The 25861-nt window shown below is 35.7% G+C and overlaps 4 protein-coding genes and 1 long non-coding RNA gene across 11 annotated transcripts; 4 read left to right on the top strand and 1 right to left on the bottom strand.

Annotated features, from left to right (window-relative positions):
* Positions 1 to 578: 578 nt before the first annotated feature.
* On the top strand, positions 579 to 3439 carry LOC111790706 (transferring glycosyl group transferase). Its single transcript, XM_023671728.2, has 2 exons — positions 579 to 2002; positions 2962 to 3439. Exons 1-2 carry the CDS (start codon positions 705 to 707, stop codon positions 3200 to 3202), a joined length of 1539 nt encoding a protein of 512 aa, XP_023527496.2. The 5' UTR covers positions 579 to 704; the 3' UTR covers positions 3203 to 3439.
* Positions 3440 to 4393: 954 nt separating this feature from the next.
* Positions 4394 to 5595, top strand: LOC111791674 (F-box protein At5g49610-like). Its single transcript, XM_023673113.2, has 2 exons — positions 4394 to 5456; positions 5540 to 5595. The coding sequence occupies exons 1-2, from the start codon at positions 4448 to 4450 to the stop codon at positions 5593 to 5595; spliced, it is 1065 nt and encodes a 354-aa protein (XP_023528881.1). The 5' UTR covers positions 4394 to 4447.
* Positions 5596 to 6353: 758 nt separating this feature from the next.
* LOC111790705 (calcium-dependent protein kinase 20) lies at positions 6354 to 10778 on the top strand. Of its 2 annotated transcripts, XM_087122299.1 has the most exons (8): positions 6354 to 6550; positions 7017 to 7898; positions 8613 to 8756; positions 8860 to 9012; positions 9272 to 9387; positions 9699 to 9866; positions 10080 to 10304; positions 10422 to 10778. In XM_087122299.1, exons 1-8 carry the CDS (start codon positions 6493 to 6495, stop codon positions 10485 to 10487), a joined length of 1812 nt encoding a protein of 603 aa, XP_086978425.1. In that variant the 5' UTR covers positions 6354 to 6492; the 3' UTR covers positions 10488 to 10778. The 2 variants fall into 2 exon arrangements, with proteins under 2 accessions (XP_086978425.1, XP_023527494.1); XM_023671726.2 differs by having other exon boundaries at positions 6386 to 7898.
* Positions 10779 to 17551: 6773 nt separating this feature from the next.
* LOC111790704 (uncharacterized) lies at positions 17552 to 24524 on the bottom strand. 4 transcript variants are annotated; one of them, XR_002814540.2, is made up of 8 exons: positions 23971 to 24524; positions 22692 to 22809; positions 22274 to 22566; positions 21867 to 22193; positions 21410 to 21777; positions 20460 to 20842; positions 20220 to 20367; positions 17552 to 18147 (listed from the first exon to the last, which is right to left on the bottom strand). It is a non-coding gene; the product is annotated as an uncharacterized LOC111790704 (long non-coding RNA). The 4 variants fall into 4 exon arrangements; XR_015420317.1 differs by having other exon boundaries at positions 18694 to 20367; positions 21867 to 22183; positions 23971 to 24523; XR_002814541.2 differs by having other exon boundaries at positions 21410 to 21695; positions 21867 to 22183; positions 23971 to 24521.
* LOC111790703 (ABC transporter G family member 22) lies at positions 17763 to 22902 on the top strand. Of its 3 annotated transcripts, none has more exons than XM_087122297.1 (10): positions 17763 to 18192; positions 19488 to 19555; positions 20143 to 20378; positions 20462 to 20617; positions 20700 to 20883; positions 20967 to 21275; positions 21349 to 21636; positions 21735 to 22019; positions 22096 to 22203; positions 22323 to 22902. In XM_087122297.1, exons 1-10 carry the CDS (start codon positions 17763 to 17765, stop codon positions 22542 to 22544), a joined length of 2286 nt encoding a protein of 761 aa, XP_086978423.1. In that variant the 3' UTR covers positions 22545 to 22902. The 3 variants fall into 3 exon arrangements, with proteins under 3 accessions (XP_086978423.1, XP_023527491.2, XP_086978424.1); XM_023671723.2 differs by having other exon boundaries at positions 17799 to 18192; positions 19485 to 19555; XM_087122298.1 differs by lacking the exon at positions 17763 to 18192 and adding an exon at positions 19739 to 19820 and having other exon boundaries at positions 19496 to 19555.
* Positions 24525 to 25861: the final 1337 nt, after the last annotated feature.

Here is a 25861-nt window from a genome sequence, read left to right as displayed (position 1 = left end):
ATAAACTTGTAACAATCCTCCCCTCGAACGAACTACACCATAGAGCCTCTTCGGAGACCTATAGAGTCCTTGAACATAATACACCCTTCGTTTGACATTTGGGTCACTTTTGACTATACTTTCGAGTCCCACAACTTTGTTCGACATTTGAGAATTTTATTGACATAATTAAGTTAAAGACATGATTCAGTACACCCTTTGTTCGACACTTGGGTCACTTTTGACTACACTTTTGGGTCTCACAACTTCTTTCTTCAACATTTGAGAATTTTATTGATATGACTAAGTTAAGGACATGATTCCGATACCATGTTACAAATCACGAACCTTCACAATAATATGACATTTGATATGATATTGTCCATTTTGAGCATAAGCTTTCGTGACTTTGGTTTTAGTTTTTTAAAAAATATCTCAATATTGATACATTTGAAAACCTATAAACACAAAATTAAAGGTTAGAAACACTACTAGAAATATTTGGATGAATTGGAAAAATAGTTTGTAATACATTAATTTGGAATTTGCCTTTTTAAAAATTCAAATAAATAATTAAATAAATAAGAGAGAGTCCTATACAAAACCGGCTTCAACCTTCGTCGCCAAAACCCCAAACCCCAAACCCTGCGGCAGTGCCGCGAAAATTCTGGCAGCAAAGAGTTCAGTTTCTTCCATTTTGATCAGACCTACGAAAAGCTGCGCAAATGTTAAGCTCAAAATCTTTGCTCTCCCGCGCATTAAAGAGGAAGAAAAGCAAGAAAATTACAGACAGGAAAATCAAGAGCAAAGCTGTTTCTCGAGATCGAAATTCCGATTCTAGAAAGTCACAAATTTGTGAATGCAAAGAAGGCGATGGGGAATTTGGTTTCGGCCTCAAATCCTCCGCAACACCTTCCAATCATGGCGTCCAACCATTAGGAAATCTCTATCTCGATTCAGGCACCATTAACACAAGAAATACAGGTCTGGGTAACATGCAAACTTTGACTGACGAGCTTGTTCTTGATGTTTTAGGGTTACTCGATGATACCGATTTAGGGGTTTTGGCTAGTGTGAGCAAATCGTTCTATGTTTTTGCCAATCATGAACCTCTTTGGAGGAATCTTGTGTTGGATAAAGTTAAAGGTGGATTTCTTTATAATAGGACTTGGAAATCTACTTATTTAGCTGCTTTTTATCCTTCATTTGATGATTCTGTTATTGGCATTTCGGGTTTGAGAGTGAGGGATTTCTATTCTGATTATCTTTTTCAGAGTTGGCTCTGTGCTAACCTTGAAATGAAACCTGAGTGGCTTGAAAGAGATAACATTGTTAGAAGAAAAGGGATTTCTGTTGAAGAATTCATATTGAACTTCGAAGAACCAAACAAGCCTGTGCTGTTGGAGGGATGTTTGAATAATTGGGTGGCAAGGGAAAAGTGGAATAGAGATTATTTGATTCAACTGTGTGGTGATGTTAGATTTTCAGTTGGGCCTGTGGATATGAAGCTTGAGGAGTTCTTTTTGTACTCTGATCAGGCTAGAGAGGAGAGACCATTATACCTGTTTGACCCAAATTTTGCAGACAAGGTTCCAAGATTGGGATCAGAGTATGATATTCCAGAGTACTTCAGAGAAGATTTGTTTGGTGTTTTGGGGAAGGAAAGGCCCGATCATCGATGGATTATAATCGGACCATCGGGCTCTGGCTCATCGTTCCACATAGATCCTAATTCAACTTCAGCTTGGAATGCAGTGATTAAGGGATCCAAGAAGTGGGTTTTGTTTCCACCAGATGTAGTTCCGCCTGGAGTACACCCCAGCCCCGACGGTGCTGATGTTGCTTGCCCCGTTTCGATTATTGAATGGTTCATGAACTTTTATTCTGCAACGAAGACTTGGAAAAAGAAGCCTATAGAGTGCATCTGCAAGGCTGGGGAAGTGATCTTTGTGCCAAATGGATGGTGGCATTTGGTGATCAACTTGGAGGAATCCATTGCCATCACACAGAATTATGTCAGCAGGTAAATAAGTTCCTGTATTTTACTTGCACAATTAGTAAATAATTTGCCCCCTGTAGTGGCTAGAACAACCCCGCTGTTCCTGTAATCATGGATAAATCATGAGTGAGAAAGGTCGGAAGGGAGGCTAGAAATGCAAGGAAACAAGGAAACTTAGAACTAATATGAATGATTAAGCATTTCAGTCCTATAGCTGGCATTGTAGGAGGAGGATCCTCTGTAAGTCCTATAGTTATTGCCAAATCATGTCATTTCTTTTGAAGAGTAGCATGCATATGATATACTTAACTTCCGTTTCAGAAGCATATTTTGAAATCATGCACTAATCTTCTCCGTGGTCTCCATATGGCATATTTCTATGTTTGTTGTGATAAGTCTGATGGTAAATTATTTTTCAAATGGAATAAGAAAAATGAGGGTACAGGACCGGCCCAAGCCCACCGCTAGCAGATATTGTCCTCTTTGGACTTTCCGTTTTGGGCTTCCTCACAAGGTTTTTAAAACGTGGTTGCTAGAGAGACATTTCCACACCCTTATAAAGAATGCTTTGTTCTTCGTTCTCCTCTCCAACCAATATGAGATCTCAGAATCCACCCCCTTTGGGGCCAGCGTCCTTGCTTACACACCGCCTCGTGTGGATTGGGAGTTCCACATCGATTGGAGAAGGGAACAAGTGTCAATGAGGATGATGAGTCTCGAAGGGGGTGGGTGGACTGTGAGATCCCACATCTGTTGGGGAGGAGAACGAAAACGTTTTTATAAGGGGTGAAAACTTTTCCCTAGCAGACACGTTTTAAAAACCTTGAGGGAAAACTCCAAAATTGACGCTATCTACGGAGGGAGATCTTTTAAGTTACTTTGCACCTCTTCATATATTAAGTAAACTTGGGATAGTTTAGCTCTATCATTTGCCTAGTTCCATTTCATGCACTGAGATGTTTATATTGATTTCTGATCTGCAGAAGAAATCTGCTGAATGTCTTGGATTTTCTTAAAAGACCAAATGCAAGCATGTTGGTTTCTGGAACAAAAGATCCCGTGAATCTATATGATAAATTTAAAAATGCTATCGATGCTTCTTTCCCTGGAACCATTGATCAGTTGACTCAGAAAGCTGCAGAGAAGGCAGCCGAACAGAAGAAACTTTCCTTCTGGGACTCGGTCGCAGATTCGAACGCTGGCGCTTTCAAGTTCTCTTTCTAGAGACAAAATTCAAGCAGAGAAGCAGCTTGGGAAGCAAGGCTATCAATTCATTTGCTGGAACTTAATAGGTAGCTTGGAAGAAACATTCTGCTATGAGCCTTTTCAACAGTTTTGACATGTAATGAAGCATTGTTTAAGAATACTATACCCACATAAGGTCGGAGATGGAGGACTAGAAGCTGTAACCATTGAACTATACTCGTGTTGACATGTAATGTTAAGGCCTTTTAAACCGTTCATTTTATCTTAATGTTAAAAAAATGGGGTTGCTGCTTTAGTTATGGATTGTTACAAAACTCTTTAATTTTAATTTACGTTTTTTCTTTTTATGTTTGAAGTTTTTTTTTTTGTCAAATTAAAAAGAAAGTCAAATTCTTCTAAATAATTTGTTACTGAATTAGTATTCTACTAAAAAGCCATCCTCAAAACGTTTTCAATTTATTAATATAAAATAAGAAATATTTTGAACGGTTCCTTGACCTTCCCCTGATAGGTAGTTGACGAGTCTCAATTGAGACCAAGAGAGATCCCTTCCTCAGACACATTTAAAGCTATATTGACTTTTTCAAACAATGATCGTTGAGGTATCTTCGTTAGAAGCGCACAAACAAGTCCTCGACACCTCAGACTCCTTCGCCTCTTGAGACGTATGATCCTCAAGTTCATCATCCTGGTACCTCTGCTCGTCCTCTAATTTCAAGAAAAAAGAGTCAAAGACAAGAATTCAACAAAAAAAAAAAAAAAACTATAAGTTAAAAAGATTACAAAAATGATATTAACAAAAAAATCTTATTTGATTTTATTCATCAATTTATATAAATAATTTATTTGTTTTAATATAAGACTATATTTTATTTTAGAGGATCTAGCCAATCCAATGCCACTTACTTATTTATTTTTTTTTAATTTTAAAATTAAATTATAACCCTATAAAAACAACACTAAAATATATATATATATCTTATTAAATCATAAATTTATCTTCCTTCCATTAAAAAAATAAAAATAAAAATCCCTAAAATTTAAAATTTAAAAAATGTAATATATATAAAATTTTATCATTTAAATATTTCAAATTTAATTAACCAAAAAAACAAAACTAAAATATAGAATCTGCAATTTGATATTCAAATTACAAATTTGGAAACTTAGATCAAGATATTTTCATCAATATATTTTCCTAATCTCTCTTACCTAACGCCTCTATAAAAATTCACTTATTATTGTAAATTTTCTATAACAAACATGGAACTTCCTGACGACGTCATCCTCGATATTCTCAGCCGCTTACCCTTCCACGCCGTCGGAAAAATCCGAGCCCTCTCAAAATCCCACAACCAAGCCACCTACACTTCCTATTTCAAAGCCTTAGCCGCCGATCACCAACCCCTCCTACTCGGCTTCCTCCTCCAAAGCCTACGAACCACCGCCACCGGGCGTAGGCACGTGCTGTCTTTCGCCACCCCCCGACCCAACTCGCCGCCGTTAGAATTATCCCTGAGCTTCCTCCCCGGCCAGTCACCGCAAGTCCTAGCCGTCGCTCCCAACGGCCTCGTCTTATTCCAATCCCGCCACCGGACACGTCACCAGAGACAACTCTACACCATTTGTAAACTCCCCACAAAGCAATGGCAACGCATTCCAATTCCCAAGACGCGGTTTTTTACGTTGAATATTGCCATGTACGTCACGCGTTCGAATCCTCTCCACTTCAAAATTATCCGTTTATGCCGTGATACAACCTTCTCGAAACGACGTCGTTCGGTTTGCTACACCGTACGCGAGCTTTTTGATTCGGAGTCTTGGCGGTGGAAGCGGCTTGAGGATTTAGTTCATGACAATAGCTTAAGCTTTGTCGAGCCGTTTTGTGTGGCTGTGGTCGTTGGTGGGTTAGCTCATTGGCAATTCTTTGACGAGAAGTCTATACTTGCGTTCGACTTCCTCTCCGAAACATGGTCGAGTTTCGCCGCGCCGGAGGCTATAACGGTGGAGCAGGAGGCTAGGGAAAGAACCGAGCCGTTCAAGAGCTGGCACACGAAGCTTGTGGAGTACAAAGGGAAGTTGGGGCTAATACGTGAGTTTAGGGAACCGGCGGCGGCGCGGAATGAGCTGTGGGTAATGGAAGATTACAAGGAAAGGGTTTGGACCAAAAAGTGGGAATTTTTGGAGTCGAATCCAACGGCTGTGTATGGATCAGATACTTTGATGGCGATGGAAAATAATGAAAAAGTGAAGTTTTGTAATGTGGAGACAGGTAATTACAGTTACCGACAGTTGGAACGAACCCATTATTACGGTTCTGTGCTCAAGGTTTTTCCTTTCACGTCGGATTTTCAGCCGTGGGATTATTACCCTCCGCCGCCACGTTCATCCAACCCTCCAATTGTCGCTAAATTGCTTCGCCCGAGTCCTCCCGACAATTCCAAATTTTTTTTTTTTTTTTTTTTTTTTTTTTTTTTTTTTTGGAATAATAGCTTTTCCTCGTACAATTTTTATCTTTTTGGAATTTTTAAATGGTTTTTGTTTGATTAATAATTCTTAAATATTTATTTAAATTTGGTATTAATGATAATTTTGAAAGTTTTGACGAGTTCTTTTATATATTTTATAATTTTTTTAAAATTAAAGTTTGTTATTTTTAAAAATTTTAGAACAATTTTAGAATTTAATATTCTATCTATCTATTTAAAGTAGTAGTGTTATTTTAAAAAATGTATTGTTAATGAAATTTTTAAAAATTTAAGGATTTTTTTGAAATATTTTTAAATTTTTAAGAGTATAATGGAAATTTTAAATTTTAAATATTTATGAAATAGGATTGAGAACATATTTTTAATTTAAAAAAATTTAAATAAAGTTTTTGAATGAAATGAAAATATAAAATTTAATAGAGCTTGAGTGGTGCACAAGTTTAATAAATGCTATGTATAGGTAAAAAAATATATATTAAGAGAATATTTTTATTTTATTCTATAAAAAAAAAAAGCTTTTTAATATTATTTTTCGAATATATTTCGGAATTTGAGGATAAAAATGGAAAATTTCCAGAAATTTAAAAATAAAATGAAAAGAAATTGCTGTAGCTTATTCCAAAAATATATCTAAAATATAATCATAGTGAAAAAAAATAAAAAATAAAAAATAAAAAATAAAAAGAATTGGCACATGGGGAACCTTCAACCAAAACCATGCATGCACAAATTATCGATGGAGGTTTCTGAGCGATAATCTCTCCTTCTCGGTTAGCTCGCAGCTTGAACGTTGATCGATCGAGGAGCTTTCATCGCTGAATGATTGACGATGATGATCAATTTCAGAGAATGGAACCAATTCCGCGATCTCCACTTGGTTTCGACCTTTCTCCCTAATTCAACATTTTCCTTTCACTTTCCTTTGTTTTCTTCCATTTTCTTTTCCTCCAAATTCTCCTCTCTTTTTGTTTTCCGTCTTCTTGTTCATGTTTTTTTTTTTTTTTCCTGAAATTCGAATCTGATTGCTGATGCGCATTGTTAATTTGTCTCTGTTTATATATACACACATCGATCGAATTTGAAATTTCAGAGGACGACGTTTCGCGTGTTGAATGATTTCATTCATGTTTGAGGATGTTTGTGGTTTCTGATTTCATGTGTTTTGGCTAACGAATCGAGTTTTTGAGATCCTTGAGTCGAAGACATTGGTTGTATGTCTTCGGGGCGATTTGATCTAATTAGGGAGGTTCGGATTGAATGCTCTGGTCCTTCATGGGATTGTTAGGGATCGATTCGTATGTTGGAATTAGAGATTGGTAAATTGATGGGGAACATATGTGTAGGACCAAATCTCGGCAACAATGGATTCTTGAAATCTGTTACGGCCGCAGTATGGCCAAGCCGGCCACCGGATGATGGCCTTCCTCCACCCAAGGATGGAACTGACAGCAAAAGTAAGACAAACGGGAGTTCTGATTCATCTAAAAACGCCGATGCTCCCAAGGATTCAGATCCCCAAAGTGATGTTCAAAATACGCCGCCTGAAACGGTGAAAATTGGTAATAATGAGGTGAAAATGCGTACTAATGAATCACACAAAGCAGTGGAACGCGAGATGTCGTCTAGAGTGATTAAAAACGAAACCAGGGCACCGGAGGGTGCAAGATCGAAGAAGACCACTCCTATGAAGAGAGTATCGAGCGCAGGGCTTCAAGCTGATTCGGTATTAGGGCGAAAAACAGATAATATTAAGGATCATTACACATTGGGGCGGAAGCTCGGACAAGGGCAGTTCGGGACAACGTTTCTTTGTGTGGAAAAGACATCCGGGAAAGAATTTGCCTGCAAATCTATAGCGAAAAGGAAATTGACCACGAAAGATGATGTGGAGGACGTCCGAAGAGAGATACAGATAATGCATCATTTAGCTGGTCATCCTAATGTGATACAGATTGTGGGGGCTTATGAGGACGCTGTGGCAGTTCATGTTGTAATGGAGCTTTGTGCAGGTGGGGAATTGTTTGATAGGATTATACAGAGGGGCCACTATACCGAGAAAAAAGCGGCTGAATTAGCTAGAACCATAGTCGGTGTTGTCGAAGCATGTCATTCTTTGGGTGTCATGCATCGAGATTTAAAACCAGAAAATTTTCTTTTCATCGGTCAAGAAGAAGAGTCTGCACTTAAGACCATAGATTTTGGGCTCTCCATGTTCTTTAGGCCAGGTAACAATTTAATAATAATTGATTCTTTTAGTTTGATGCAATAGTTTCCCGAAATCCTCCTCCTCAAGGTTAATTATTTTAGATCTTGCCTGGGTTGGTTTTGTTTGGATGAAATAGTTTGATTTTGCCCGGTTTCACAAAATAATATGCATTTAATTAGTGAATTTTTTTTCTTATGTATCATGATTTTTTTCGTAAAATTTGAATTACTACATGTATAGCAAAGCTTTGCATATTTCGGTCAGATTGTTTCAAGGGACACATTATGTGATATCCCACATCGGTTGGAGAGGAGAACGAAACACCCTTATAATTGTTTCAAGGGACACATTATGTGATATCCCACATCGGTTGGAGAGGAGAACGAAACACCCTTTATAAGGGTGTGGAAACATCTCCCTACCGACACATTTTAGAAACCTTGAAGGGGATCTCGAAAAGGAAAGTCCAAAGAGACAATATCTGCTAGTTGTAGGTTTGGGCGGTTACACATTAGGTATTGCTTCTGACGATTAGATAAACTTTCACGGTTAGAAGCATGTATAGGCAATCTGTGATGGTACAATTACGTTAATTTAAGATTATTCTTCATGAATAATGATGTTCAGGAAGAAATTTTGTTGCAATGAGAGGTTTATTCGTTAACATTATGTTATTTGTCTCCAATCTGTATCTGATTCCTTTTTAGTCTGACTGGAAATGGTGTCTTCTCAGGTGAAATTTTCACGGATGTGGTTGGTAGCCCTTATTATGTTGCCCCAGAAGTATTGCGGAAGCTTTATGGGCCAGAATGTGATGTATGGAGCGCTGGAGTTATCATATATATTTTACTAAGTGGTGTGCCTCCGTTCTGGGATGGTGAGTTTCTGGATTTTCCAGCCACTAAAGAGTGTTTTCATAGGTAACCAACTTTAGATACATAGATTATGTAAATAAAATTCTTGTTGTATTTGGTGTCCAGAGACGGAGCAAGGAATATTTGAGCAGGTTTTGAAAGGTGACCTTGACTTTGTATCAGAACCGTGGCCTAGTATATCTGGGGATGCAAAAGATTTAGTGCGGAGAATGCTTCTACGAGATCCCAAAAAAAGACTAACAGCCCACGAAGTGCTTTGTAAGTTCAATCTTTTGGTGCACGCACTCATAATTGTCTCACCATAGTACCGAAAAGTTTTCACTAATTTCTGAAAACTCAAGTTTAAGATTCTTCGATGTGGATCCTTGATTATTGTAATTTGGTTTCAACTATGGATCTAAAATGATATGGTTTTCATTGTTATTTGTTAGCTGTAACAATTATTCTTACTGGTTTCTTAGTATATCACAATGTCAGTATGTTTAGTTAGCTTTCTAATAGGGCCGTGATTTTGCAGGCCACCCATGGGTGAAAGCTAATGGAGTTGCTCCTGACAAGCCTCTTGATTCAGCTGTTCTTAGTCGTTTGAATCATTTCTCTGCCATGAACAGGCTCAAGAAAATAGCAATTAGAGTGAGTGCTCATCTTCCAACTCTATGATTCATGAGATCCAACGAACTGCCAGATGGCATGGCTTGCAGTGTTGAATGTGCATCTATCAAACACATTTTTCACAAACATAAAAATGCATATTACGACTTGAATTAATTTTGATGAAGCAACTATGAAAATGTTTCCTTGATGTATAGTTTGTGTTTTCGTTGCTTGAGATCTTTTTCCTAAAATTTTCATCAACCTGGCTCAAGATCCTTTCTGAAGGTTATTATTTTGATTATGTCTCAATTCCGGTGAGGGACTTTGCTCAACCTGTTGTCCATTTGTAGGTTATTGCAGAGAGCCTTTCTGAAGAGGAAATTGCTGGCCTCAAAGAGATGTTTAAGATGATTGACACGGACAATAGTGGCCAAATAACCCTTGAGGAATTGAAGCGTGGTTTGGAAAGAGTGGGCGCTAATCTTAAGGATTCTGAAATTAGTGGGTTAATGCAAGCTGTAAGTGATGCTATATTCTAAAATAGTTACACATTAAGAGAAAAATATTTTCGCTACGGAAGCATAACGCATATTTCTTTTATTATATCTACTGAGATAAATTGTTCATGGTACATTCCAACGTCCTGAAAGTCGGTTGTTATCAGTGAACTGAATGTTACTGAATACTCTGATTCATATGGTTTTAAGTATTCTTTCAATTCAATATTTCAGGCGGATGTCGATAATAGTGGTACCATAGAATATGGTGAGTTTGTAGCTGCAATGCTCCATTTAAACAAGGTTCAGAAAGAGGATCATCTCTTTGCTGCCTTCTCATACTTCGACAAAGATGGAAGTGGATACATCACACAGGACGAGCTCCAACAAGCTTGCGAAAAGTTCGGTTTGTCAGACATCCGCTTAGAAGATATTATGCACGAAGTTGACCAGGATAATGTAATTTTTATCCTCTTGATTATCTAGTCTTATTGCCTCCTTTTCTTGCTTGAATGACTATGAAATAGAGAAGGGTTGCCTTCCATTCTTATAGCCATGCCTTTGGTTTCTTTTCAGGATGGTCGAATAGATTACAGCGAGTTTGTGGCTATGATGCAAGACACTGGTTTTGGTCGGAGGTGAGTGTAAAGCTGCGTGACGATTGGAATTAGGGAAGGCCTTTAGGCTTAACTATTAACATGCCTAATTCTGGTTCCCGACCAAGAAGACGTTTTTATTTATTTTCTGGCCAGTAGGCCCAATACCATTTTCTTTTTTAATAGTTAGAGGTTGAAATTAATGCTGTTTGTAAAGATGACAGGCTTCAGAGGGAGAGTTAGTTTCTTGTTTCTGTTATTGTTTTTCTTGTCCATATCGATTTGTTTTATATTGAGCAATTAATTTGGAATAGATTTCAAGTTTTTTAATTGAAAATGCTGATCATTCTTTAATTCTTGTTCTTTGTTATATGATTATGGGGGGTACTATTTTTTATTATTGTACAAGGACTACTCTTCTCAGTTACTGTTGACTGACTATCTTTGCTGAAGACATGATACTGATAATAGTGGTTTCAACATGTGACTTGAGAATTACTACAACACTGCCTCATCGAGTATCTTCACGTAAGTTCTTCTCTTTAACTATAAGATATCGTCTGAGATAATGAACATGATTTTCTTCCTTTTTCTTTTCTTTTTTCTTCTTTCTTCTTTTTTTGGGGGTGGGGTGGGGACTAGAATCCTTCCTTGTTTATTGAACATCTGGATGGGTGTAATTGAGAGCTCAAGATATAATGAATACTTTACGTATGTTGGATTACCAGCAGAAACCATTTTTTGTTTCCAACCTCTTATGTGAATTACCATTGAAGGAGGAACAGGATATGGAGCAACAATAACAATTCAGTGATTTTGGAAAGGAAGGGATATCGCTTTCTTGTCAGGTTCTATGCTTCTAATGATTCTCATCTTCTCTTAATAGATTGCCTGCGAGCTGTGACTTCCTTTGTGTGAAACCTGGCACCACTGGTTTATTCCTTTAATTTTTATTTTTTATATTAACATCATCTACAGTTTCTTCTATTTGAGAACAGTTATCCATGTTTTTCCTTTTTGTTTTAGTTACCACAACCATCTACTTTCATAAATGCTACACGTCTGCTTTTTAATTGTGAACATGTATTGTTGATAAGATGACAACGGGTGACATGCTAACACGACAAGGCGTGTAAAACCTGTATTAGTTTGGTTTTTTTGTTTGGCATCAAGACATATCATTCATCTTGCCCCTGTATTGACTCAAATAATGTACCAGCTATCCATAAAGTTGCACAGCACGCTCATATGAGTTTCGTTTCGTTGTTATTTGTCGTATTACAAGCATGTACATGCATTGTTTTATTAACTCTAGGTGTCCGGCAATAACCATGTGCCAATAAATGTTAGTACTTCACTGCGGTCAATTTTATGTTTGATAAGCTTTTCTGACTGTGGATGGTCGACAAAAGCTGGTAGAGTTTCTTGCATATGTGGAAGGTTTTCGTAAACGTTAAGCTATATCATTTACTTGCAACAGTTCACAAAGGTACCGTAAGGCTAATTTGCCAAGGATCTGAAAGGTAAAATTCTACCCTGAAATTGAGTTGAAGCTTACAAATTTAGGAGTTCTTCGTTGAAATTGACTGATCCATTCTTGAGAGATTCTCAAAACTTGTGTAAGTTGTATTATATAATTGAGCTGGCTTATAGTGTGGATTATGCATCTCGTTTATTTTGTTTCAGGTAATTTTGATATCATAATCTCACGCTCTTATCTGGATCTGAATATTAATGGATACTTTTCAGTTTTAAATCCCATGTTTACCTTAATAACCAAGCGCATCTCTCCTTCAGTCATGGCTGGCTGAAGCACATGATTTTTTTGTTGTGGACTAAATAGCACATGATCTCTGACCTAACACTATTTTTTTCTTCCTTTTTCTTCTTTCTTTCAGTCTTTCTTCTTTTTCACATAACTGGCCTTTTCTTTTTACTTTTCAATAACCTCAATACAGTTGGGTTTTCCATTCATTTTCAAGCCTCTTTCCAGCGGATGAAAGTGGGAGGAGGCAATGAAAAAAGTTGTCCAATCCCCACCAACCACTGTCACCTTCTAACCAGTTACCTTTCTGTTTGTCATTTCAACTCTGCACCATATGAACCATTTTGTTGCTGTTTCTTTCCTCCATATCATCAAAAACTTTCCACATTTAATATACACAGAAGGAAAAAGCAGTGTTGTGACCTACACACTTTTGACAAATGCAGAAGGTCCCTGGATTACAAAAAAAACATCTTTGAATAGTGAATTTTTAAAAATATTGTCTGGCAGGACCACCGATCACTAGTCTTTGGCCGGAGTGGTTTATTGCACAAAAACGTCGGGACGCAGGCGTTCTTAACTAGAACAACCAGAACACAACCCGAAACAATGCCTATTCTGAATTGTGTGGCCTTGATTTCAAATCTTAGTTTGCTACTAAGCACTGTTTGATTTAGAATGGTTTTAACTTGATGTTTGTTAGAACATCCTTCTCTAATGATCATGTTTGCAGAGAATTATTCGAAGCTATCTCTTCCTTGGTTGGTGCTTCCAAGTCCACACATGTCATGTGGATGATGATGCCTCTTGGTGGCCTTCATCGCCTTTGGCTTTGCATGTGATAAGTCAAGTAAGTCACCTAAAAGTAGGTTTCTTAACTTTCTAATTCTTTTCCTTTTCTCGTACAATTAATGACTGGATATTGTTGAACGTTTTAATTATTTTCTCTTGTAATTATCATTATTATTAATGGATATTTGTAGTATTTATATCGGTCCTTTGCACTTGATCGTCAAATTTTATAGTAATTTAGAACGAGTCTCCTGTCAAATCTATATATTAGGCGAGGATATTGAGAATGAAAAATAAAGTTAAAATTTGATTGAATTTTGTCGTATGGTAAAATTTTGTGGGTTAGATCATGTGAGTAGGTTCAATTTTATATTTTTTTTCATAACATAGCTTTGGTAGCTTAAGATTTTGAATACTAATCTTGTTTTAAATCTGTTTAATTTTTTTCTTTAAACTTTTCAAATATCTATTTTGATCCTTCAAATATCTGTTTAATTATATTATAGATCGGGAAAAAATTCTGGATAGAAAATATTTTGATTGGAGAATGCTATTTTAATTTCTATACTTTGAAAATATATATTTTTAATGGGAATTTTATAAATCAATCATTTTAATCATCAATTTTTATGTTTTCAACACATTAATGATGTAGTTTTGAATTTATGTACTAACATATCTAAATGATTTAGTATTAACCTCAAACAAAATTAAAAATTTAGAGATGAAATTTGGATATGGGAATTTAAAGTAGATTGTTTACCTAAAAATGACTCTATTTACTTCATTTTCCAAAACATGGCAAAAACTTTAAAAGCTTAAAGTTTTTTTTTTTTTTTTTTTTTGGTAATTGAATATAATGAGATATATGTTTTAAAATACATGTTTTTAAAATTGCTATTTTAAATAGGTTATGTCTATAAATAAAAACATCAATTATCATTTTAAAAAATTATTAGCAAAAGGGAAATAAATGTTTTTTTAATTCATTTTTAACTTACTAGAAATTTTCGAAAAAGAAAAAAGAAAAACAATTATGTTGACTTGATAAAATTGTAGTAATTAAACCTAAATACGAAATTTGACAATTGGGCAAACCTTTGAATTGATTGATTGATTGCACTAAAATTGGAGACAAATGTTTTAAAATTCCAATCCCACTACAAACAATTTAGTGCTTTTTAAATAAATTAAATCAAATTAAATCAAATTAAAAATATACCAAAAATAGTCAAATCTTGATAACGAAAGCCAAAAAGATATCGTTTGGCAAAAAAAATAAAAAAAACACATATTTCCTTTTTTTTTCAAAAAAGAAGATACGATTAAACGTCCCATCCTAAATGCGTGATCTATAAATCCACGTGGAAGGACCACGTTCAAATTCCGTTATCCTTTCGCCACGTGTCGATGTTCCGGTGATGACTGACAACCAGTCACCCTATTTTAGCTGTCACGTAACAATTCGTTCTTTCTAATCCTGAAACGTGGCAAGAGAATGACGGGTAAGCTGGCTTCCATTTTCTTTTTTTCTTTTTCCTTTTTTTTCGAATTTTAAAAGACTTAAAATATATTTTTCTGTACAAGTCAATGCCAAAGATATTTAAAGCTAGGAGTTTTGATAATTATTTGGAATAAAGTTTTCTTTTCCTTTCTAATTAAAAAAAATAAAATTATTCTTTACATGAATCAATGCATAATAACATACTATATAATTAAAAAAATATTTTTATTCTTTACATTAATCAATGACATAATAACCCACTATATACAAAATTAATTACAACCTTTAAAATTTATAAATATATTCAACACAGACTAAATAGATACAATTTATAGACCAAGTTTATTAATTTAATTTTTAAAAAATGGAGGGGCCGGTGACAGAGAAGAAGGTCACGTCCCTGTCACGTGGTATTACCTGATGAATCGGGCACCGGCTTTTCTGTTTAGATTTTTCGAACCAAATAATAATAATAATAATAATAATAAATAATAATAAATTACAAAAAAAATAAAATAAATAAAATAATTAATGGGTGGGGTTTTAAATGCGTTTGCTTTGGCATTACCTATCAAAACGACAACTCTTTGCCTTTTCCCACTTGGTACTTTTCATCTCTCAATTCTTGTTTATCCATTTATTATTATTTTTTATTTATTAAAATTCATATTTCTATTTCTCAATTTTTATATTTTATTTTTTAAATTTAACTCGCTTATTTTGTCGGATTAGAATCGAGGACCCTTCTCGTTAATGATAATCATTAAATTATATTTAAAATTTAATTATAACATCACTAATCTCATTAAATTTTGTATTTATTTTTTAATTTTGAGCTTTAGATTACTAAATCTAAAAATATTATTAAGAAATATTTTAAAATTTAGTAATTAAATAAAAGGATTTAAAAAAATATTAATAATTAAAGGGTGAAACGTGGCAGATTGTGGTGGGTGGAGGATGAGCAATCACTCAATCAAAAGACATCTCTTAGTGCTTACCATTAGCTCTATAATTTTCCTCTTTTATATTTTACTCTTCACTACCCCCACCATTTTCTTAATATTTAATAAATAAATAATAAGTTAAAAAAAAAAATTATATTCATTACTTTTTGCATTAATTGTCAAAAGGTTCATAAATATTATTTTATTTTATTCGTTTAATTACGAGATGAACTATTTTCCTTTCGTTTTTTGTTTCTTCTGGTCTATTTGTTATCTTCTTTTTTACTGGTCACTGTCGTCATCTGTTTTTTCCTCTCGGGCATTGTTTTTTTCGATTAGTCAATTAATGAACTTTTAATATTGTGCATTTTTTTAAAAAATAAGGAACTCGATAAACCGTGAACGGCCAAATTTAAATTTGGCCACCAAGAAAAAAAATATTATATTTTAGTTGATTGAATTTAAGTTTGAATAATGGGTTACTTTTTACATTAATTATCAAGAGTCAAAGTTGTATCCCCATTATAACCCAATAAGCATTTATGGCCAAACAAATCCATCAACTCTAAAGATTAATATCTATTATTTATGGTAAATCTTTGTTAATGTTATTTAATTAGTGTAATTATTAATTAATGTTAAGTTAGTAATAACTAAACAATGATATTTATTCACTCAAAACTCTCTCAATTATTATATATTTTATTTCGTTCCCACATTAAAATGAATTTGGCTATAACATACATTTAGTAATTCTTATCCTCATCCTAAGTTTAAGTCCTACTAGGACTTTCTAATTTTAGATGAAATTTATCAGCGAGTCATTGTTGACTACGTCTCTGCCTTTTGTACACACCATCCATCTCTCCTACTTATTGAATGATTCGGTGAAGTGTCTGAATCGCGACGACGTGAGCGGTTCACTACCAGTAACGTTGCAAAAAGTCCACTGAACCTTATTATCTAAAGGAAGGAGAAGTCATAACAAGGTGGGAAGATTATTACTGATACCTAAACATTAAACGATCCATGAACACGAGTAATTTCGTGCATAGTTTTGATTCTCTCAAATATAAATATTGATTTTTAATTATACTAAAGTAGAGTTAGGATATAATTTAACCCGTCTAAAATTTGAGATTCTAGAAAAGTTCTAGAGACTTAGATATAATATGAGGTATTAAAGACGGAGAGGATATGTGTTTAATGATGAGTGGATAAGATCTTAATGGCACGACTCATTCCTTGTTGATGACACAAATTTTAAACCAATGGATTTTACCTCTAATTTCTTAATTAAATTATAAATTTAATCCCGTAATTTTGATTTTTTTTTTTTTTTTTTATGTTTAATAAATCTTTAAATTTGTATAATATATTTAGACTTTTTTAATTATTTGTCAATATATTATTAATTTTTAAAAGTTAATTAAAAAAAATATTTATTGGGTGTATGTACACTTATGTACAAGATATCATAATTAAAAAAAAAAAAAAAACATCAAGTGGATGAAAACAAGCTTCCAAAAGCTTTGTTGAGTTCCTTTGTGGAGAGGTAATGTAAGAAGAAAGAATGGCCTCACATTTGGCCACCAAAAGGGACCTCAAACTCAAACACAATTTTGATTCTTTTCCCCTTAAATTCAAATTAATCAATAAACCTTTCCCTTAATCCGCCTCAAAACCCTAACTTCGAAACCAAAATCGTGTCCGTAGAAAACGTGTTCCATCACGACCATATTAACATGTGTTAAACTTGTCTCATCTGTTTTTTTTTTTTTTTTCAATTTAGTCCCTTAAGTTGTAACATTTTTCAATCATGTGTTTTTTTTTTTTTTTTCAATTTAGTCCCTTAAGTTGTAACATTTTTCAATCATGCCCTTCGTCTCGGTAAGCGATAAATTCGAGGGCTACTAAATACGAAAATTCTAAACAGGTACACGTGTACGGCTAAGATGGTAGGGCTGTTTGAGAAGGATTGATGCTTGGTGAGATAGTACATAATGTGTTTCCTCCTAAAAATCTATTAATATCATGGGCAGAAATATGGGATATAGGGCAAATTTGTAATATGGGATATAACATAAGGGTGTTTTTGGTAGTGAAAAATGAACTGTTTCTTCCTCTTATTGCTGTTTATATAAGAAGTGAATGTGTACCATTGAAGGTGCAATAGATTGAGCCAACTCTTTCTCTCTCTATAAGTTCTTCACTTCTGAATCTCCACTCTCCTTCAACATCACAAAAAAGGTATGGTCAATATGAACTAAATGAATCTTCTTTCACAATTATGAATGTCAAACCAATGTTTTTATGTCACCACTAGGAAGAAAGAAGGTTGGAGGCGACATGGAGAAGACAACGAGTTCATTAGCTCTAGCGAGGACGAAATCCGATCAACTTTTGGAGAAGGTGGCAGCAGCATTCAAGTCTCCGACGTCGAGCAGTGAGGTGAACGGTGGGGTGGTGGGGGAGAGTGGCAGCACAACCCTCTCGAGGAAGTCGAGTAGGCAGACGTTAACAGCTCCTTCACCAGGTCGTGGCAGTGGCAGCGGTGGTCGAAATACACACATCAGGAAGTCAAGGAGTGCACAGCTGAAGCTGGATTTGGATGATTTGGGCAGTGGTGCAGCTTTGAGTAGAGCTTCAAGTGCTAGCTTGGGTTTGTCATTCTCCTTCAATGGCTTCACTTTGCCACCTGATGAAATTGCAGATTTTAAGCCATTCAGTGATGAAGATATACGTAAGTCGTTCTTAATCTATGTTTTGCTAATTTTGAAGATTTTTCGTCGTCGTCGTGTTCATCGTCATCTACTTTCTTGTCATGTTCGTGTTTTCGTCCAACTTTTTTGATATGGTCCACACAATGTGTTGAGTTAAGGCAGAAAGAGTTGAAGATGAGAGAGCGTTCGGGTATGAGTCATTCGGAAGAGTTCGCTAGAAACCTATACTCATTTTTTTCTGGTCCCCTTTTTGTTTGATAAAGAGAAAGTGTCATGGTTTCCCTTACAATGGGAAAACTAAAAATGGTTGTAGCAATAAAAGCTCTCAAATCTTGTGGTTGTCTATGTCTGACCGTCTGCCTCTCTCTCTCTCTCTCTCGTCATACCAATTTATGTTCATAATACTTTAACTTAGAATAAAATAAATTACTATTGTTTTATATTTTTGTGTACTTTTGGCTCTATTGTTAATAACCCGCCTCCGAATTCAAGTACTGGAAGTACAAATTTGGAGTTTTTACCTGTGCGTTTTCCACACCCTTATAAAGAATGTTTCGTTTCCCTCTCCAACTGATGTGGGATCTCATAATTCATCCTCATTTGGGACCCAGTCCTCGCTAACACACCGCCCAGTGTCCACCCCCTTTGAGGTGAAGTGTTTGACTTTGATACCATTTGTAACAATCCAAGCCCACCGCTAGCAGATATTGTCCTCTTTGGATTTTTCCCTTCAGACTTCTCCTCAAGGTTTTTAAAACGTGTCAGCTAGGGAGAGGTTTTCATATCCTTATAAAGAATACTTCGTTCTTATCTCCAAATGACGTGGGATCTCACAAAACCTTGAAAAGGAAAAGACTATTAGTTGGAACTTGGAATCAAACTAGCAGAGTGACCCATGGCCCACAAATTTAGATATGTTTTGTGTTATTTAATGGAAAAGTCAAGTCCTTGAAGACTTCAATTTCATATTTATAGGCTCAAATTCCCTACCTACCTTTGACTCCTGCCCTGTATATCTAGTTGACATTTTTTACTCTTCCCGACTGCTTTCAGTCCATTATTAGCTACCAAAAAATGTTATTAAGGCACTAAGTGTATCTTAGTCACTAATTAAGGAATTGGCTATAAATAGAGTGAATCAAGCTCCGGTTAACTCGGAAGGGAGAGGTCCGAGTTCATCAAACTACATGGGGGTGTTCGTTTGAATTTTCGTATTTTGCAAGTTATCAGTATATTTTCAAGAATCAATCAAGTAGCTTGGGGTAAAATCCCAATTCAACCGTTTAACGTCTATATGCATATAATATAACAGCAGAGGATGTAGAAGCAGGAACAGGCAAGACCAAGTTTCAAACAGAACCAACCATGCCCATTCAGCTCAAGGTAAATAAAGTGTTCTTTCATCATTGAAATACAGTGATTTCTCCCTCAAAACATGGCCACCCAAATCTTTGATAATAAAAAAAAAAAAAACAACAAAAAGACAAAAAAACAAAGAATGTTTTCAGAATTGTATGTGTTGTTTTTGTTGATAGCAAATGAACTTATGTCTATCTATTTGGACAGGCAAAAGACAGGAAGATTGATGTAGAGATAAAAGCACAACCCCCATAGAACATGGCTAAGCTAGCATGCAAATTATAGCATGGTCAGGTTCAGTCTTGTACGAGGTTTCATTTTATATGATAATTCATTGTACAAGACTCATCCCATCTTTCCACCTAACTTAGAGAACATAAAAAGCAGCAGAAACATATCTAAAAAACTTCAAAAGGATAATTGTCCTCTTGTAATCTTAGATTAGCTCATTTTTTAAAATATTTAGTTCATGCTCGTCAAAAGAATCGGGTTGTTTAAGACTCGAAGAAGCTAATCAACGCTTACGGACCTACTTCCATTTCTTTAGGAAAACATAGCCATCTCTAACCTTTACTGAACTCATCCTATTGTCTGGATCAAATATTTTGCAGTTCACGGATGTTACTTATAAAGTAATCATAAAAGGATTGCGGACAAATGTGGAGAAGGAGATTTTGAATGGTATTACCGGTTTAGTAAACCCTGGTGAAGTTCTGGCCTTAATGGGACCTTCAGGAAGTGGCAAGACAACATTGCTCAATCTTCTTGGAGGACGGCTCATACGGTCTACAGTTGGTGGTTCGATTATGTACAATGATCAGCCATACAATAAGTTCCTGAAAAGCAGGCAAGATTTCTAGTCAGAGTTCATGATACAATTAGAAAATACTGATGTAGAACGGTAATTAAGAAAATAAAATGGCATTACAGGGTAGGATTCGTGATGCAGGAGGACGTTCTGTTTCCCCACCTGACGGTGAAAGAAACATTGAGATATGCAGCTTTGCTTCGACTGCCAAAAACATTGACAAAAGAGCAGAAGGAAAAGCGTGCGGTCGATGTCATATATGAGCTGGGCCTTGAAAGGTAAGGATTTGCAGCTTTTTCTAATGGAAGCATAAGATATACATCCTTCTAGATTAGGCGCTCACCGATATAGCCTCTGCAGGTGCCAGGATACAATGATTGGTGGCTCCTTTGTCCGTGGAGTTTCAGGTGGAGAAAGGCGTCGAGTCTCTATAGGCAATGAGATTCTAATCAATCCGTCACTGCTGTTTCTTGACGAACCGACCTCGGGCTTGGATTCTACAACTGCATTGAAAATTGTTCAGATTTTACATGAGATAGCTGAAGTATATATCATAAAATGCACGTTCTTCTTCTGTTTTGCTGATTAGCTTCATCATAGAATGATTAAGTTTTTCTTCAATGGCAGGCGGGGAAGACTGTGGTGACAACGATTCATCAACCATCAAGCAGACTATTTCATAAATTTGACAAGCTAATTCTTCTTGGAAAGGGAAGCTTGATCTATTATGGCAAAGCAGCTGAAGCAATAAACTATTTCTCATCTATAGGATGTTCCCCACTAATTGCAATGAATCCTGCTGAGTTCTTGCTTGATCTTGCAAATGGTAACCTGAATGATGTGTCTGTTCCATCAGAGCTAGAGGATAAGGTGCAAATAGAGAATTCTGAGGCTGACAGTACACAGGATAAGCCTTTACCAGTTCTTGTGCAAGAGGTATGTTTAATCTCGACTTCTTTAGCTTTGATTTTAATATGATGGATTGATTCGAATACAATAATCTTTGCAGTATCTGGTGGAGGCTTACGAGACGAGAATTGCAGAAACAGAAAAGAGGAAGATGTTGGTACCTCTGCCGCTCGACGAAGAGCTGAAATCGAAGGTAACATATTCGAAAAGGCAATGGGGAGCGAGCTGGTGGGAACAATACTCGATTCTGTTCCGGAGAGGAATCAAAGAAAGACGTCATGAATACTTCAGCTGGCTGAGAATCACTCAAGTTCTTGCCACCGCCATAATTTTAGGATTACTGTGGTGGCATTCGGATAGCAGCACTCCGAAAGGCTTGCAAGATCAGGTAATTCAACTCCTCCATTGTTGTACAAACTTTGAAGCTTGAAATTAAGCTTTGATTTTCTGTTCATGAATGTAATAAGATAAAATTACATTTCGTAGGCAGGATTATTGTTCTTCATAGCAGTGTTCTGGGGGTTCTTCCCTGTGTTCACAGCAATATTCACATTTCCTCAAGAAAGAGCAATGCTGAGCAAAGAAAGAGCAGCTGATATGTATAGATTGAGTGCTTACTTTTTGGCAAGAACCACTAGTGATCTTCCTCTTGATCTCTTGTTGCCTATCCTTTTCCTTCTCGTTGTCTACTTCATGGCAGGCCTAAGGCTTAGTGCTGCTCCTTTCTTCCTCACCATGGTCACTGTCTTCCTCTCCATTGTGGCTGCTCAGGTATGCCTTCTTCTTCTTCTTTGGAGCTCATTTGGTTTGTTTGGAAGACTAATGTGAAGGAACTCTTCCAACATAGGGGCTTGGTTTGGCCATTGGAGCTTCACTCATGGACGTCAAGAAGGCCACGACTTTCGCCTCCGTCACCGTCATGACCTTCATGCTTGCTGGTGGATTCTTCGTACAGGTAAGATTATATTCTATTATAATCTCTAAACTTTGGTTTTTAGTTCATATACTTTGAACAAAGAACAAACCTGCATCTGTAGTCTTTGCTATCAACACTTTTGGGTGAAACTTTTGCAGCAAGTTCCAGTGTTTGTATCTTGGATCCGCTTTTTGTCGTTCAACTATCACACGTACAAGCTCCTTCTAAAGGTGCAGTACAATAACATCATACCTGCCGTGAACGGTATGAGAATGGACAATGGAGTAGTTGAGATTACTGCACTCGTTGCCATGGTTTTCGGGTATCGTCTCCTGGCTTACATTTCGTTGAGGAGGATGAGGCTTCACTCAGGAAGTTAATATAACAGAAACGCGTGATTCGCTACAAGAACATTCAGAGAATTGGTTTACTTGAGCTTGTATTTGAGTTGCAAGGTCTAACAAGTAGTAAGAATCTCCATTTTGGAAACTTTATTGGTATTGTACTCCTAAAAGAAGGAAACTTACCCTCCGAAACGGGTGATAGCATCGAAGGAAAAATGAACACGTTACTGTCGGTTTGGCTTGCTCATGGAGGTGCTTTTCACTTCAGCATCTAGCTAGAACAGTTGCATCCAAATATAGCCTGAAACAGTAGAGTTTAGTTCTCAATCCATGATCATAGAATGTTGGAAGAAGTTTTCATTTTCTTTCTAATAAGAGAAACATTCTGTTCAAATGTTCTTTTTTGGTCCAAACACTCTTTTTCTATTCGTCGACAAATTGGATGCATCATCGTCGACAAATTGGTTACTGATGCATGAATCGTAAATGTATGAATATGAAGTTACCTACTCGTGCTCTATCTCTAAACAGTTATCCAGTGGTTGTTACACAGCTAATGTGAGAACCCACATCGGTCGGAGAGTAGAACGAGTCATTCCTTATAAAGGTGTGGAAACCTCTCCCTAGTAAACGCGTTTTAAAATTGTGAGGCTAACATCAATACATAACGGGTCAAAGCAGACAATATCTACTAGCGGTGGGTTTAGGCTGTTACAAATGGTATCAGAGCCAGTCATCAGACGGTATGCCAGTGAGGACGCTAGGCCCCAAGGGGGTGGAATGTGAGATCCCATATCGGTTGGAGAGTGGAATGAAACCTTCTTTATAAGGGTGTGGAAACCTCCCCCTAACAGACGCGTTTTAAAACCTTGAGGGAAAGCCCAAAGAAGACAATATTTATAGAAGTGGGCTTGGGCGGTTAGAGTTAACAATATAAAGCTATTACGCGATGGACAAAATGGGGGATTTCTTTTCAATCCCCGACAAAGTAGGAAGAATCAGGGGCAGTGAAACTCTAGCCAAACTAAGAAGAAGCTAGATGCCATTAAAAAGGTAACCAGAACTCTGAACAAACGAATTGTTTAGTCCATTAAACAAGTAACTCATGTTAGATGAACACGACTCTCCACAATGATACGATATTGTCCACTTTGAACATAAGCTCCAATGGCTTTACTTTGGACTTCCCAAAAGGCCTCATACCCATAGGAGAGTATTCCTTTATTATAAACCCATCATCATTCATCATTCCCTAAATTAGTCGAGGTGGGACTTTTATTCAACAACTCATTCCAGAGATTAGGATCAGCAAAGAAGTTCAGATCTTAAAGTTAAGCAAATCTAACAGCAATTGTCACATTGTCACACTGTATTGCATGAGCTAAACTAGTTTCAATAGACTACCCATATTAGTAAACAATCACCAAGAATCTGAAAAACTCGAAAGAGGTATATAGCTCACCAATATCTGCAGCCACTCGCACTTTTCAGTCCTCAAACTCGCCCCAGAAAAGCCTTCTGGATAACCCCAAATTCTTGCGATTGAACTCAGAATTTCTCGCACATCGCTCTCTGTAATACTCATCGGAGATCAGTTAGGGATTATGGCATCAGGGTTTTGTTCCTATCTAGAATTCGGGCGTCGCCCAGATGATAAAACAGAGAAGTTTTACACTCCAAGACCAAGTCACTGAGCTTGTAGCCAGCAGATTGAGAAGTGAACGCGAACCCTAGCATGGAAAGGGAGCGGACAACAGCCATTTTGATCGAACCGCAAAGGAAGCTAAACCAGAGGTAGGGTTTCGATTCGAACCCATGATTTCTTTTCAAGATCACAAAAAATGGGCGTCCGATTTGCTCTTCTTTAATCGCAGAACCAAAAATGGAAGCTGAAAAATGATTGTTGCGTGGTGCAATTACTTGGCTCGTGGGTGGCGCCGGCGGGTAACACATTTTCCTCACCATAAATGGATTACATTATTTACGGAATATAACAATTACAAACTAAAATGTCATTTTTCTAAATTTGAAAGAACAAATAAAAATTTAATTAAAATATCAACGAAAATCTATGGATCAAATAAGTTTAAATATTAAAATCTAAAAGTGTATTTTACTCTATATTATAACTCAATTTTATAAATCTAGCATAATGTCACACAATATATTAATATTAGGCTGAATATTATATAATTGATAATTATATTTAGATTGAATATTTTATTAAAAAAAATTAATTGTTCATGACACGGCATCCACGTGTCACTTCTTGAAGATAACAGGTTCCATAATACAGCTGCCATACATGCATGATACAACAGCTTTACGTTTCCTTTTTTCCTTTTTTTTTTTTTTTCATTAATCACATATTTCCATTAATAATTTATAGATAATATTTATTTTTAGTTTTTTTTTTAATTAAGTTATACAGTTTTATTATTATATTAAAAGGATAAAAAAAAAAAATAAATAAATAAGATTTGTTTAGTTTGTATAAATTATTTATAGATAAGGCTAAAATGAATAAATAATGAGGATAATAATATGAGTTGTCTTCTTTGGCCGACACGTACTCAACTACACATCTGTCGTCATCGCTGTACTTTCTTCAGAGTTTAAGCCTCTACTCTGTTGACACGTGGATTTAGGCTCCACCTCATCTTTCTTTATGAACAACGATTTTTTTTTTTTTTTTTTTTTTTTTTGGAATTTAATAATTTCACACGGCTTCTCAGTTGTCAGGAGTTCGGCGTTTGGTTCAGATAGCGATTCTTTTAGATTCATCCAACGGCTCCACGTTTCCGTTACAAAACATTTGACTTTTTTTTTTTTCAAACTCAATTTATATTTAATTACTATTAGTATTAGGTCAATTATATCACCAAAATACGTTATAAATATTATTCCGAGAAATGGTTAGTTTTAAAGTCCTTAAAATATCATAAATTTAAATATTTTAATATAAAATATGTATACTCAAGAGTAAATATGTTGAATTTTTTAAAGAATTTTTTTTAATTTCAATAATATTTATGGATATTTTTTGAACTCGAGTATCCGAGAAAAGGTAGAATACTTGATGGAAGAACAGAAAAACTCTTGGTTTCTAAAATGATGAGTATTGAATCTGCGAGGTTGCAGATATTATAGATCCTACGGCTCCCAATCGAGTTGGCTTCCCAAATTTCGATGAGAAGAAAATCAAGCGCATGAGGTCAGGTTGCAAAATTGCCTCTATCGTCGTCGATCGACATAATAAATAAGCGTTGAGTACTAAACATTTGATTAAGCTTTTATATGTCCAAAACATATAATTTTTTAAATGTGAAATAATTAGTCTATCACGTTTTGAG

This window comes from Cucurbita pepo, chromosome 3, assembly GCF_057944985.1.
Source record: "Cucurbita pepo subsp. pepo isolate OVF chromosome 3, ASM5794498v1, whole genome shotgun sequence".
NCBI classification, from domain to species: domain Eukaryota; kingdom Viridiplantae; phylum Streptophyta; class Magnoliopsida; order Cucurbitales; family Cucurbitaceae; genus Cucurbita; species Cucurbita pepo.
The sequence above is the reverse complement of the archived record's forward strand: the minus strand, read 5'-3'. Positions and strand labels throughout refer to the sequence as shown.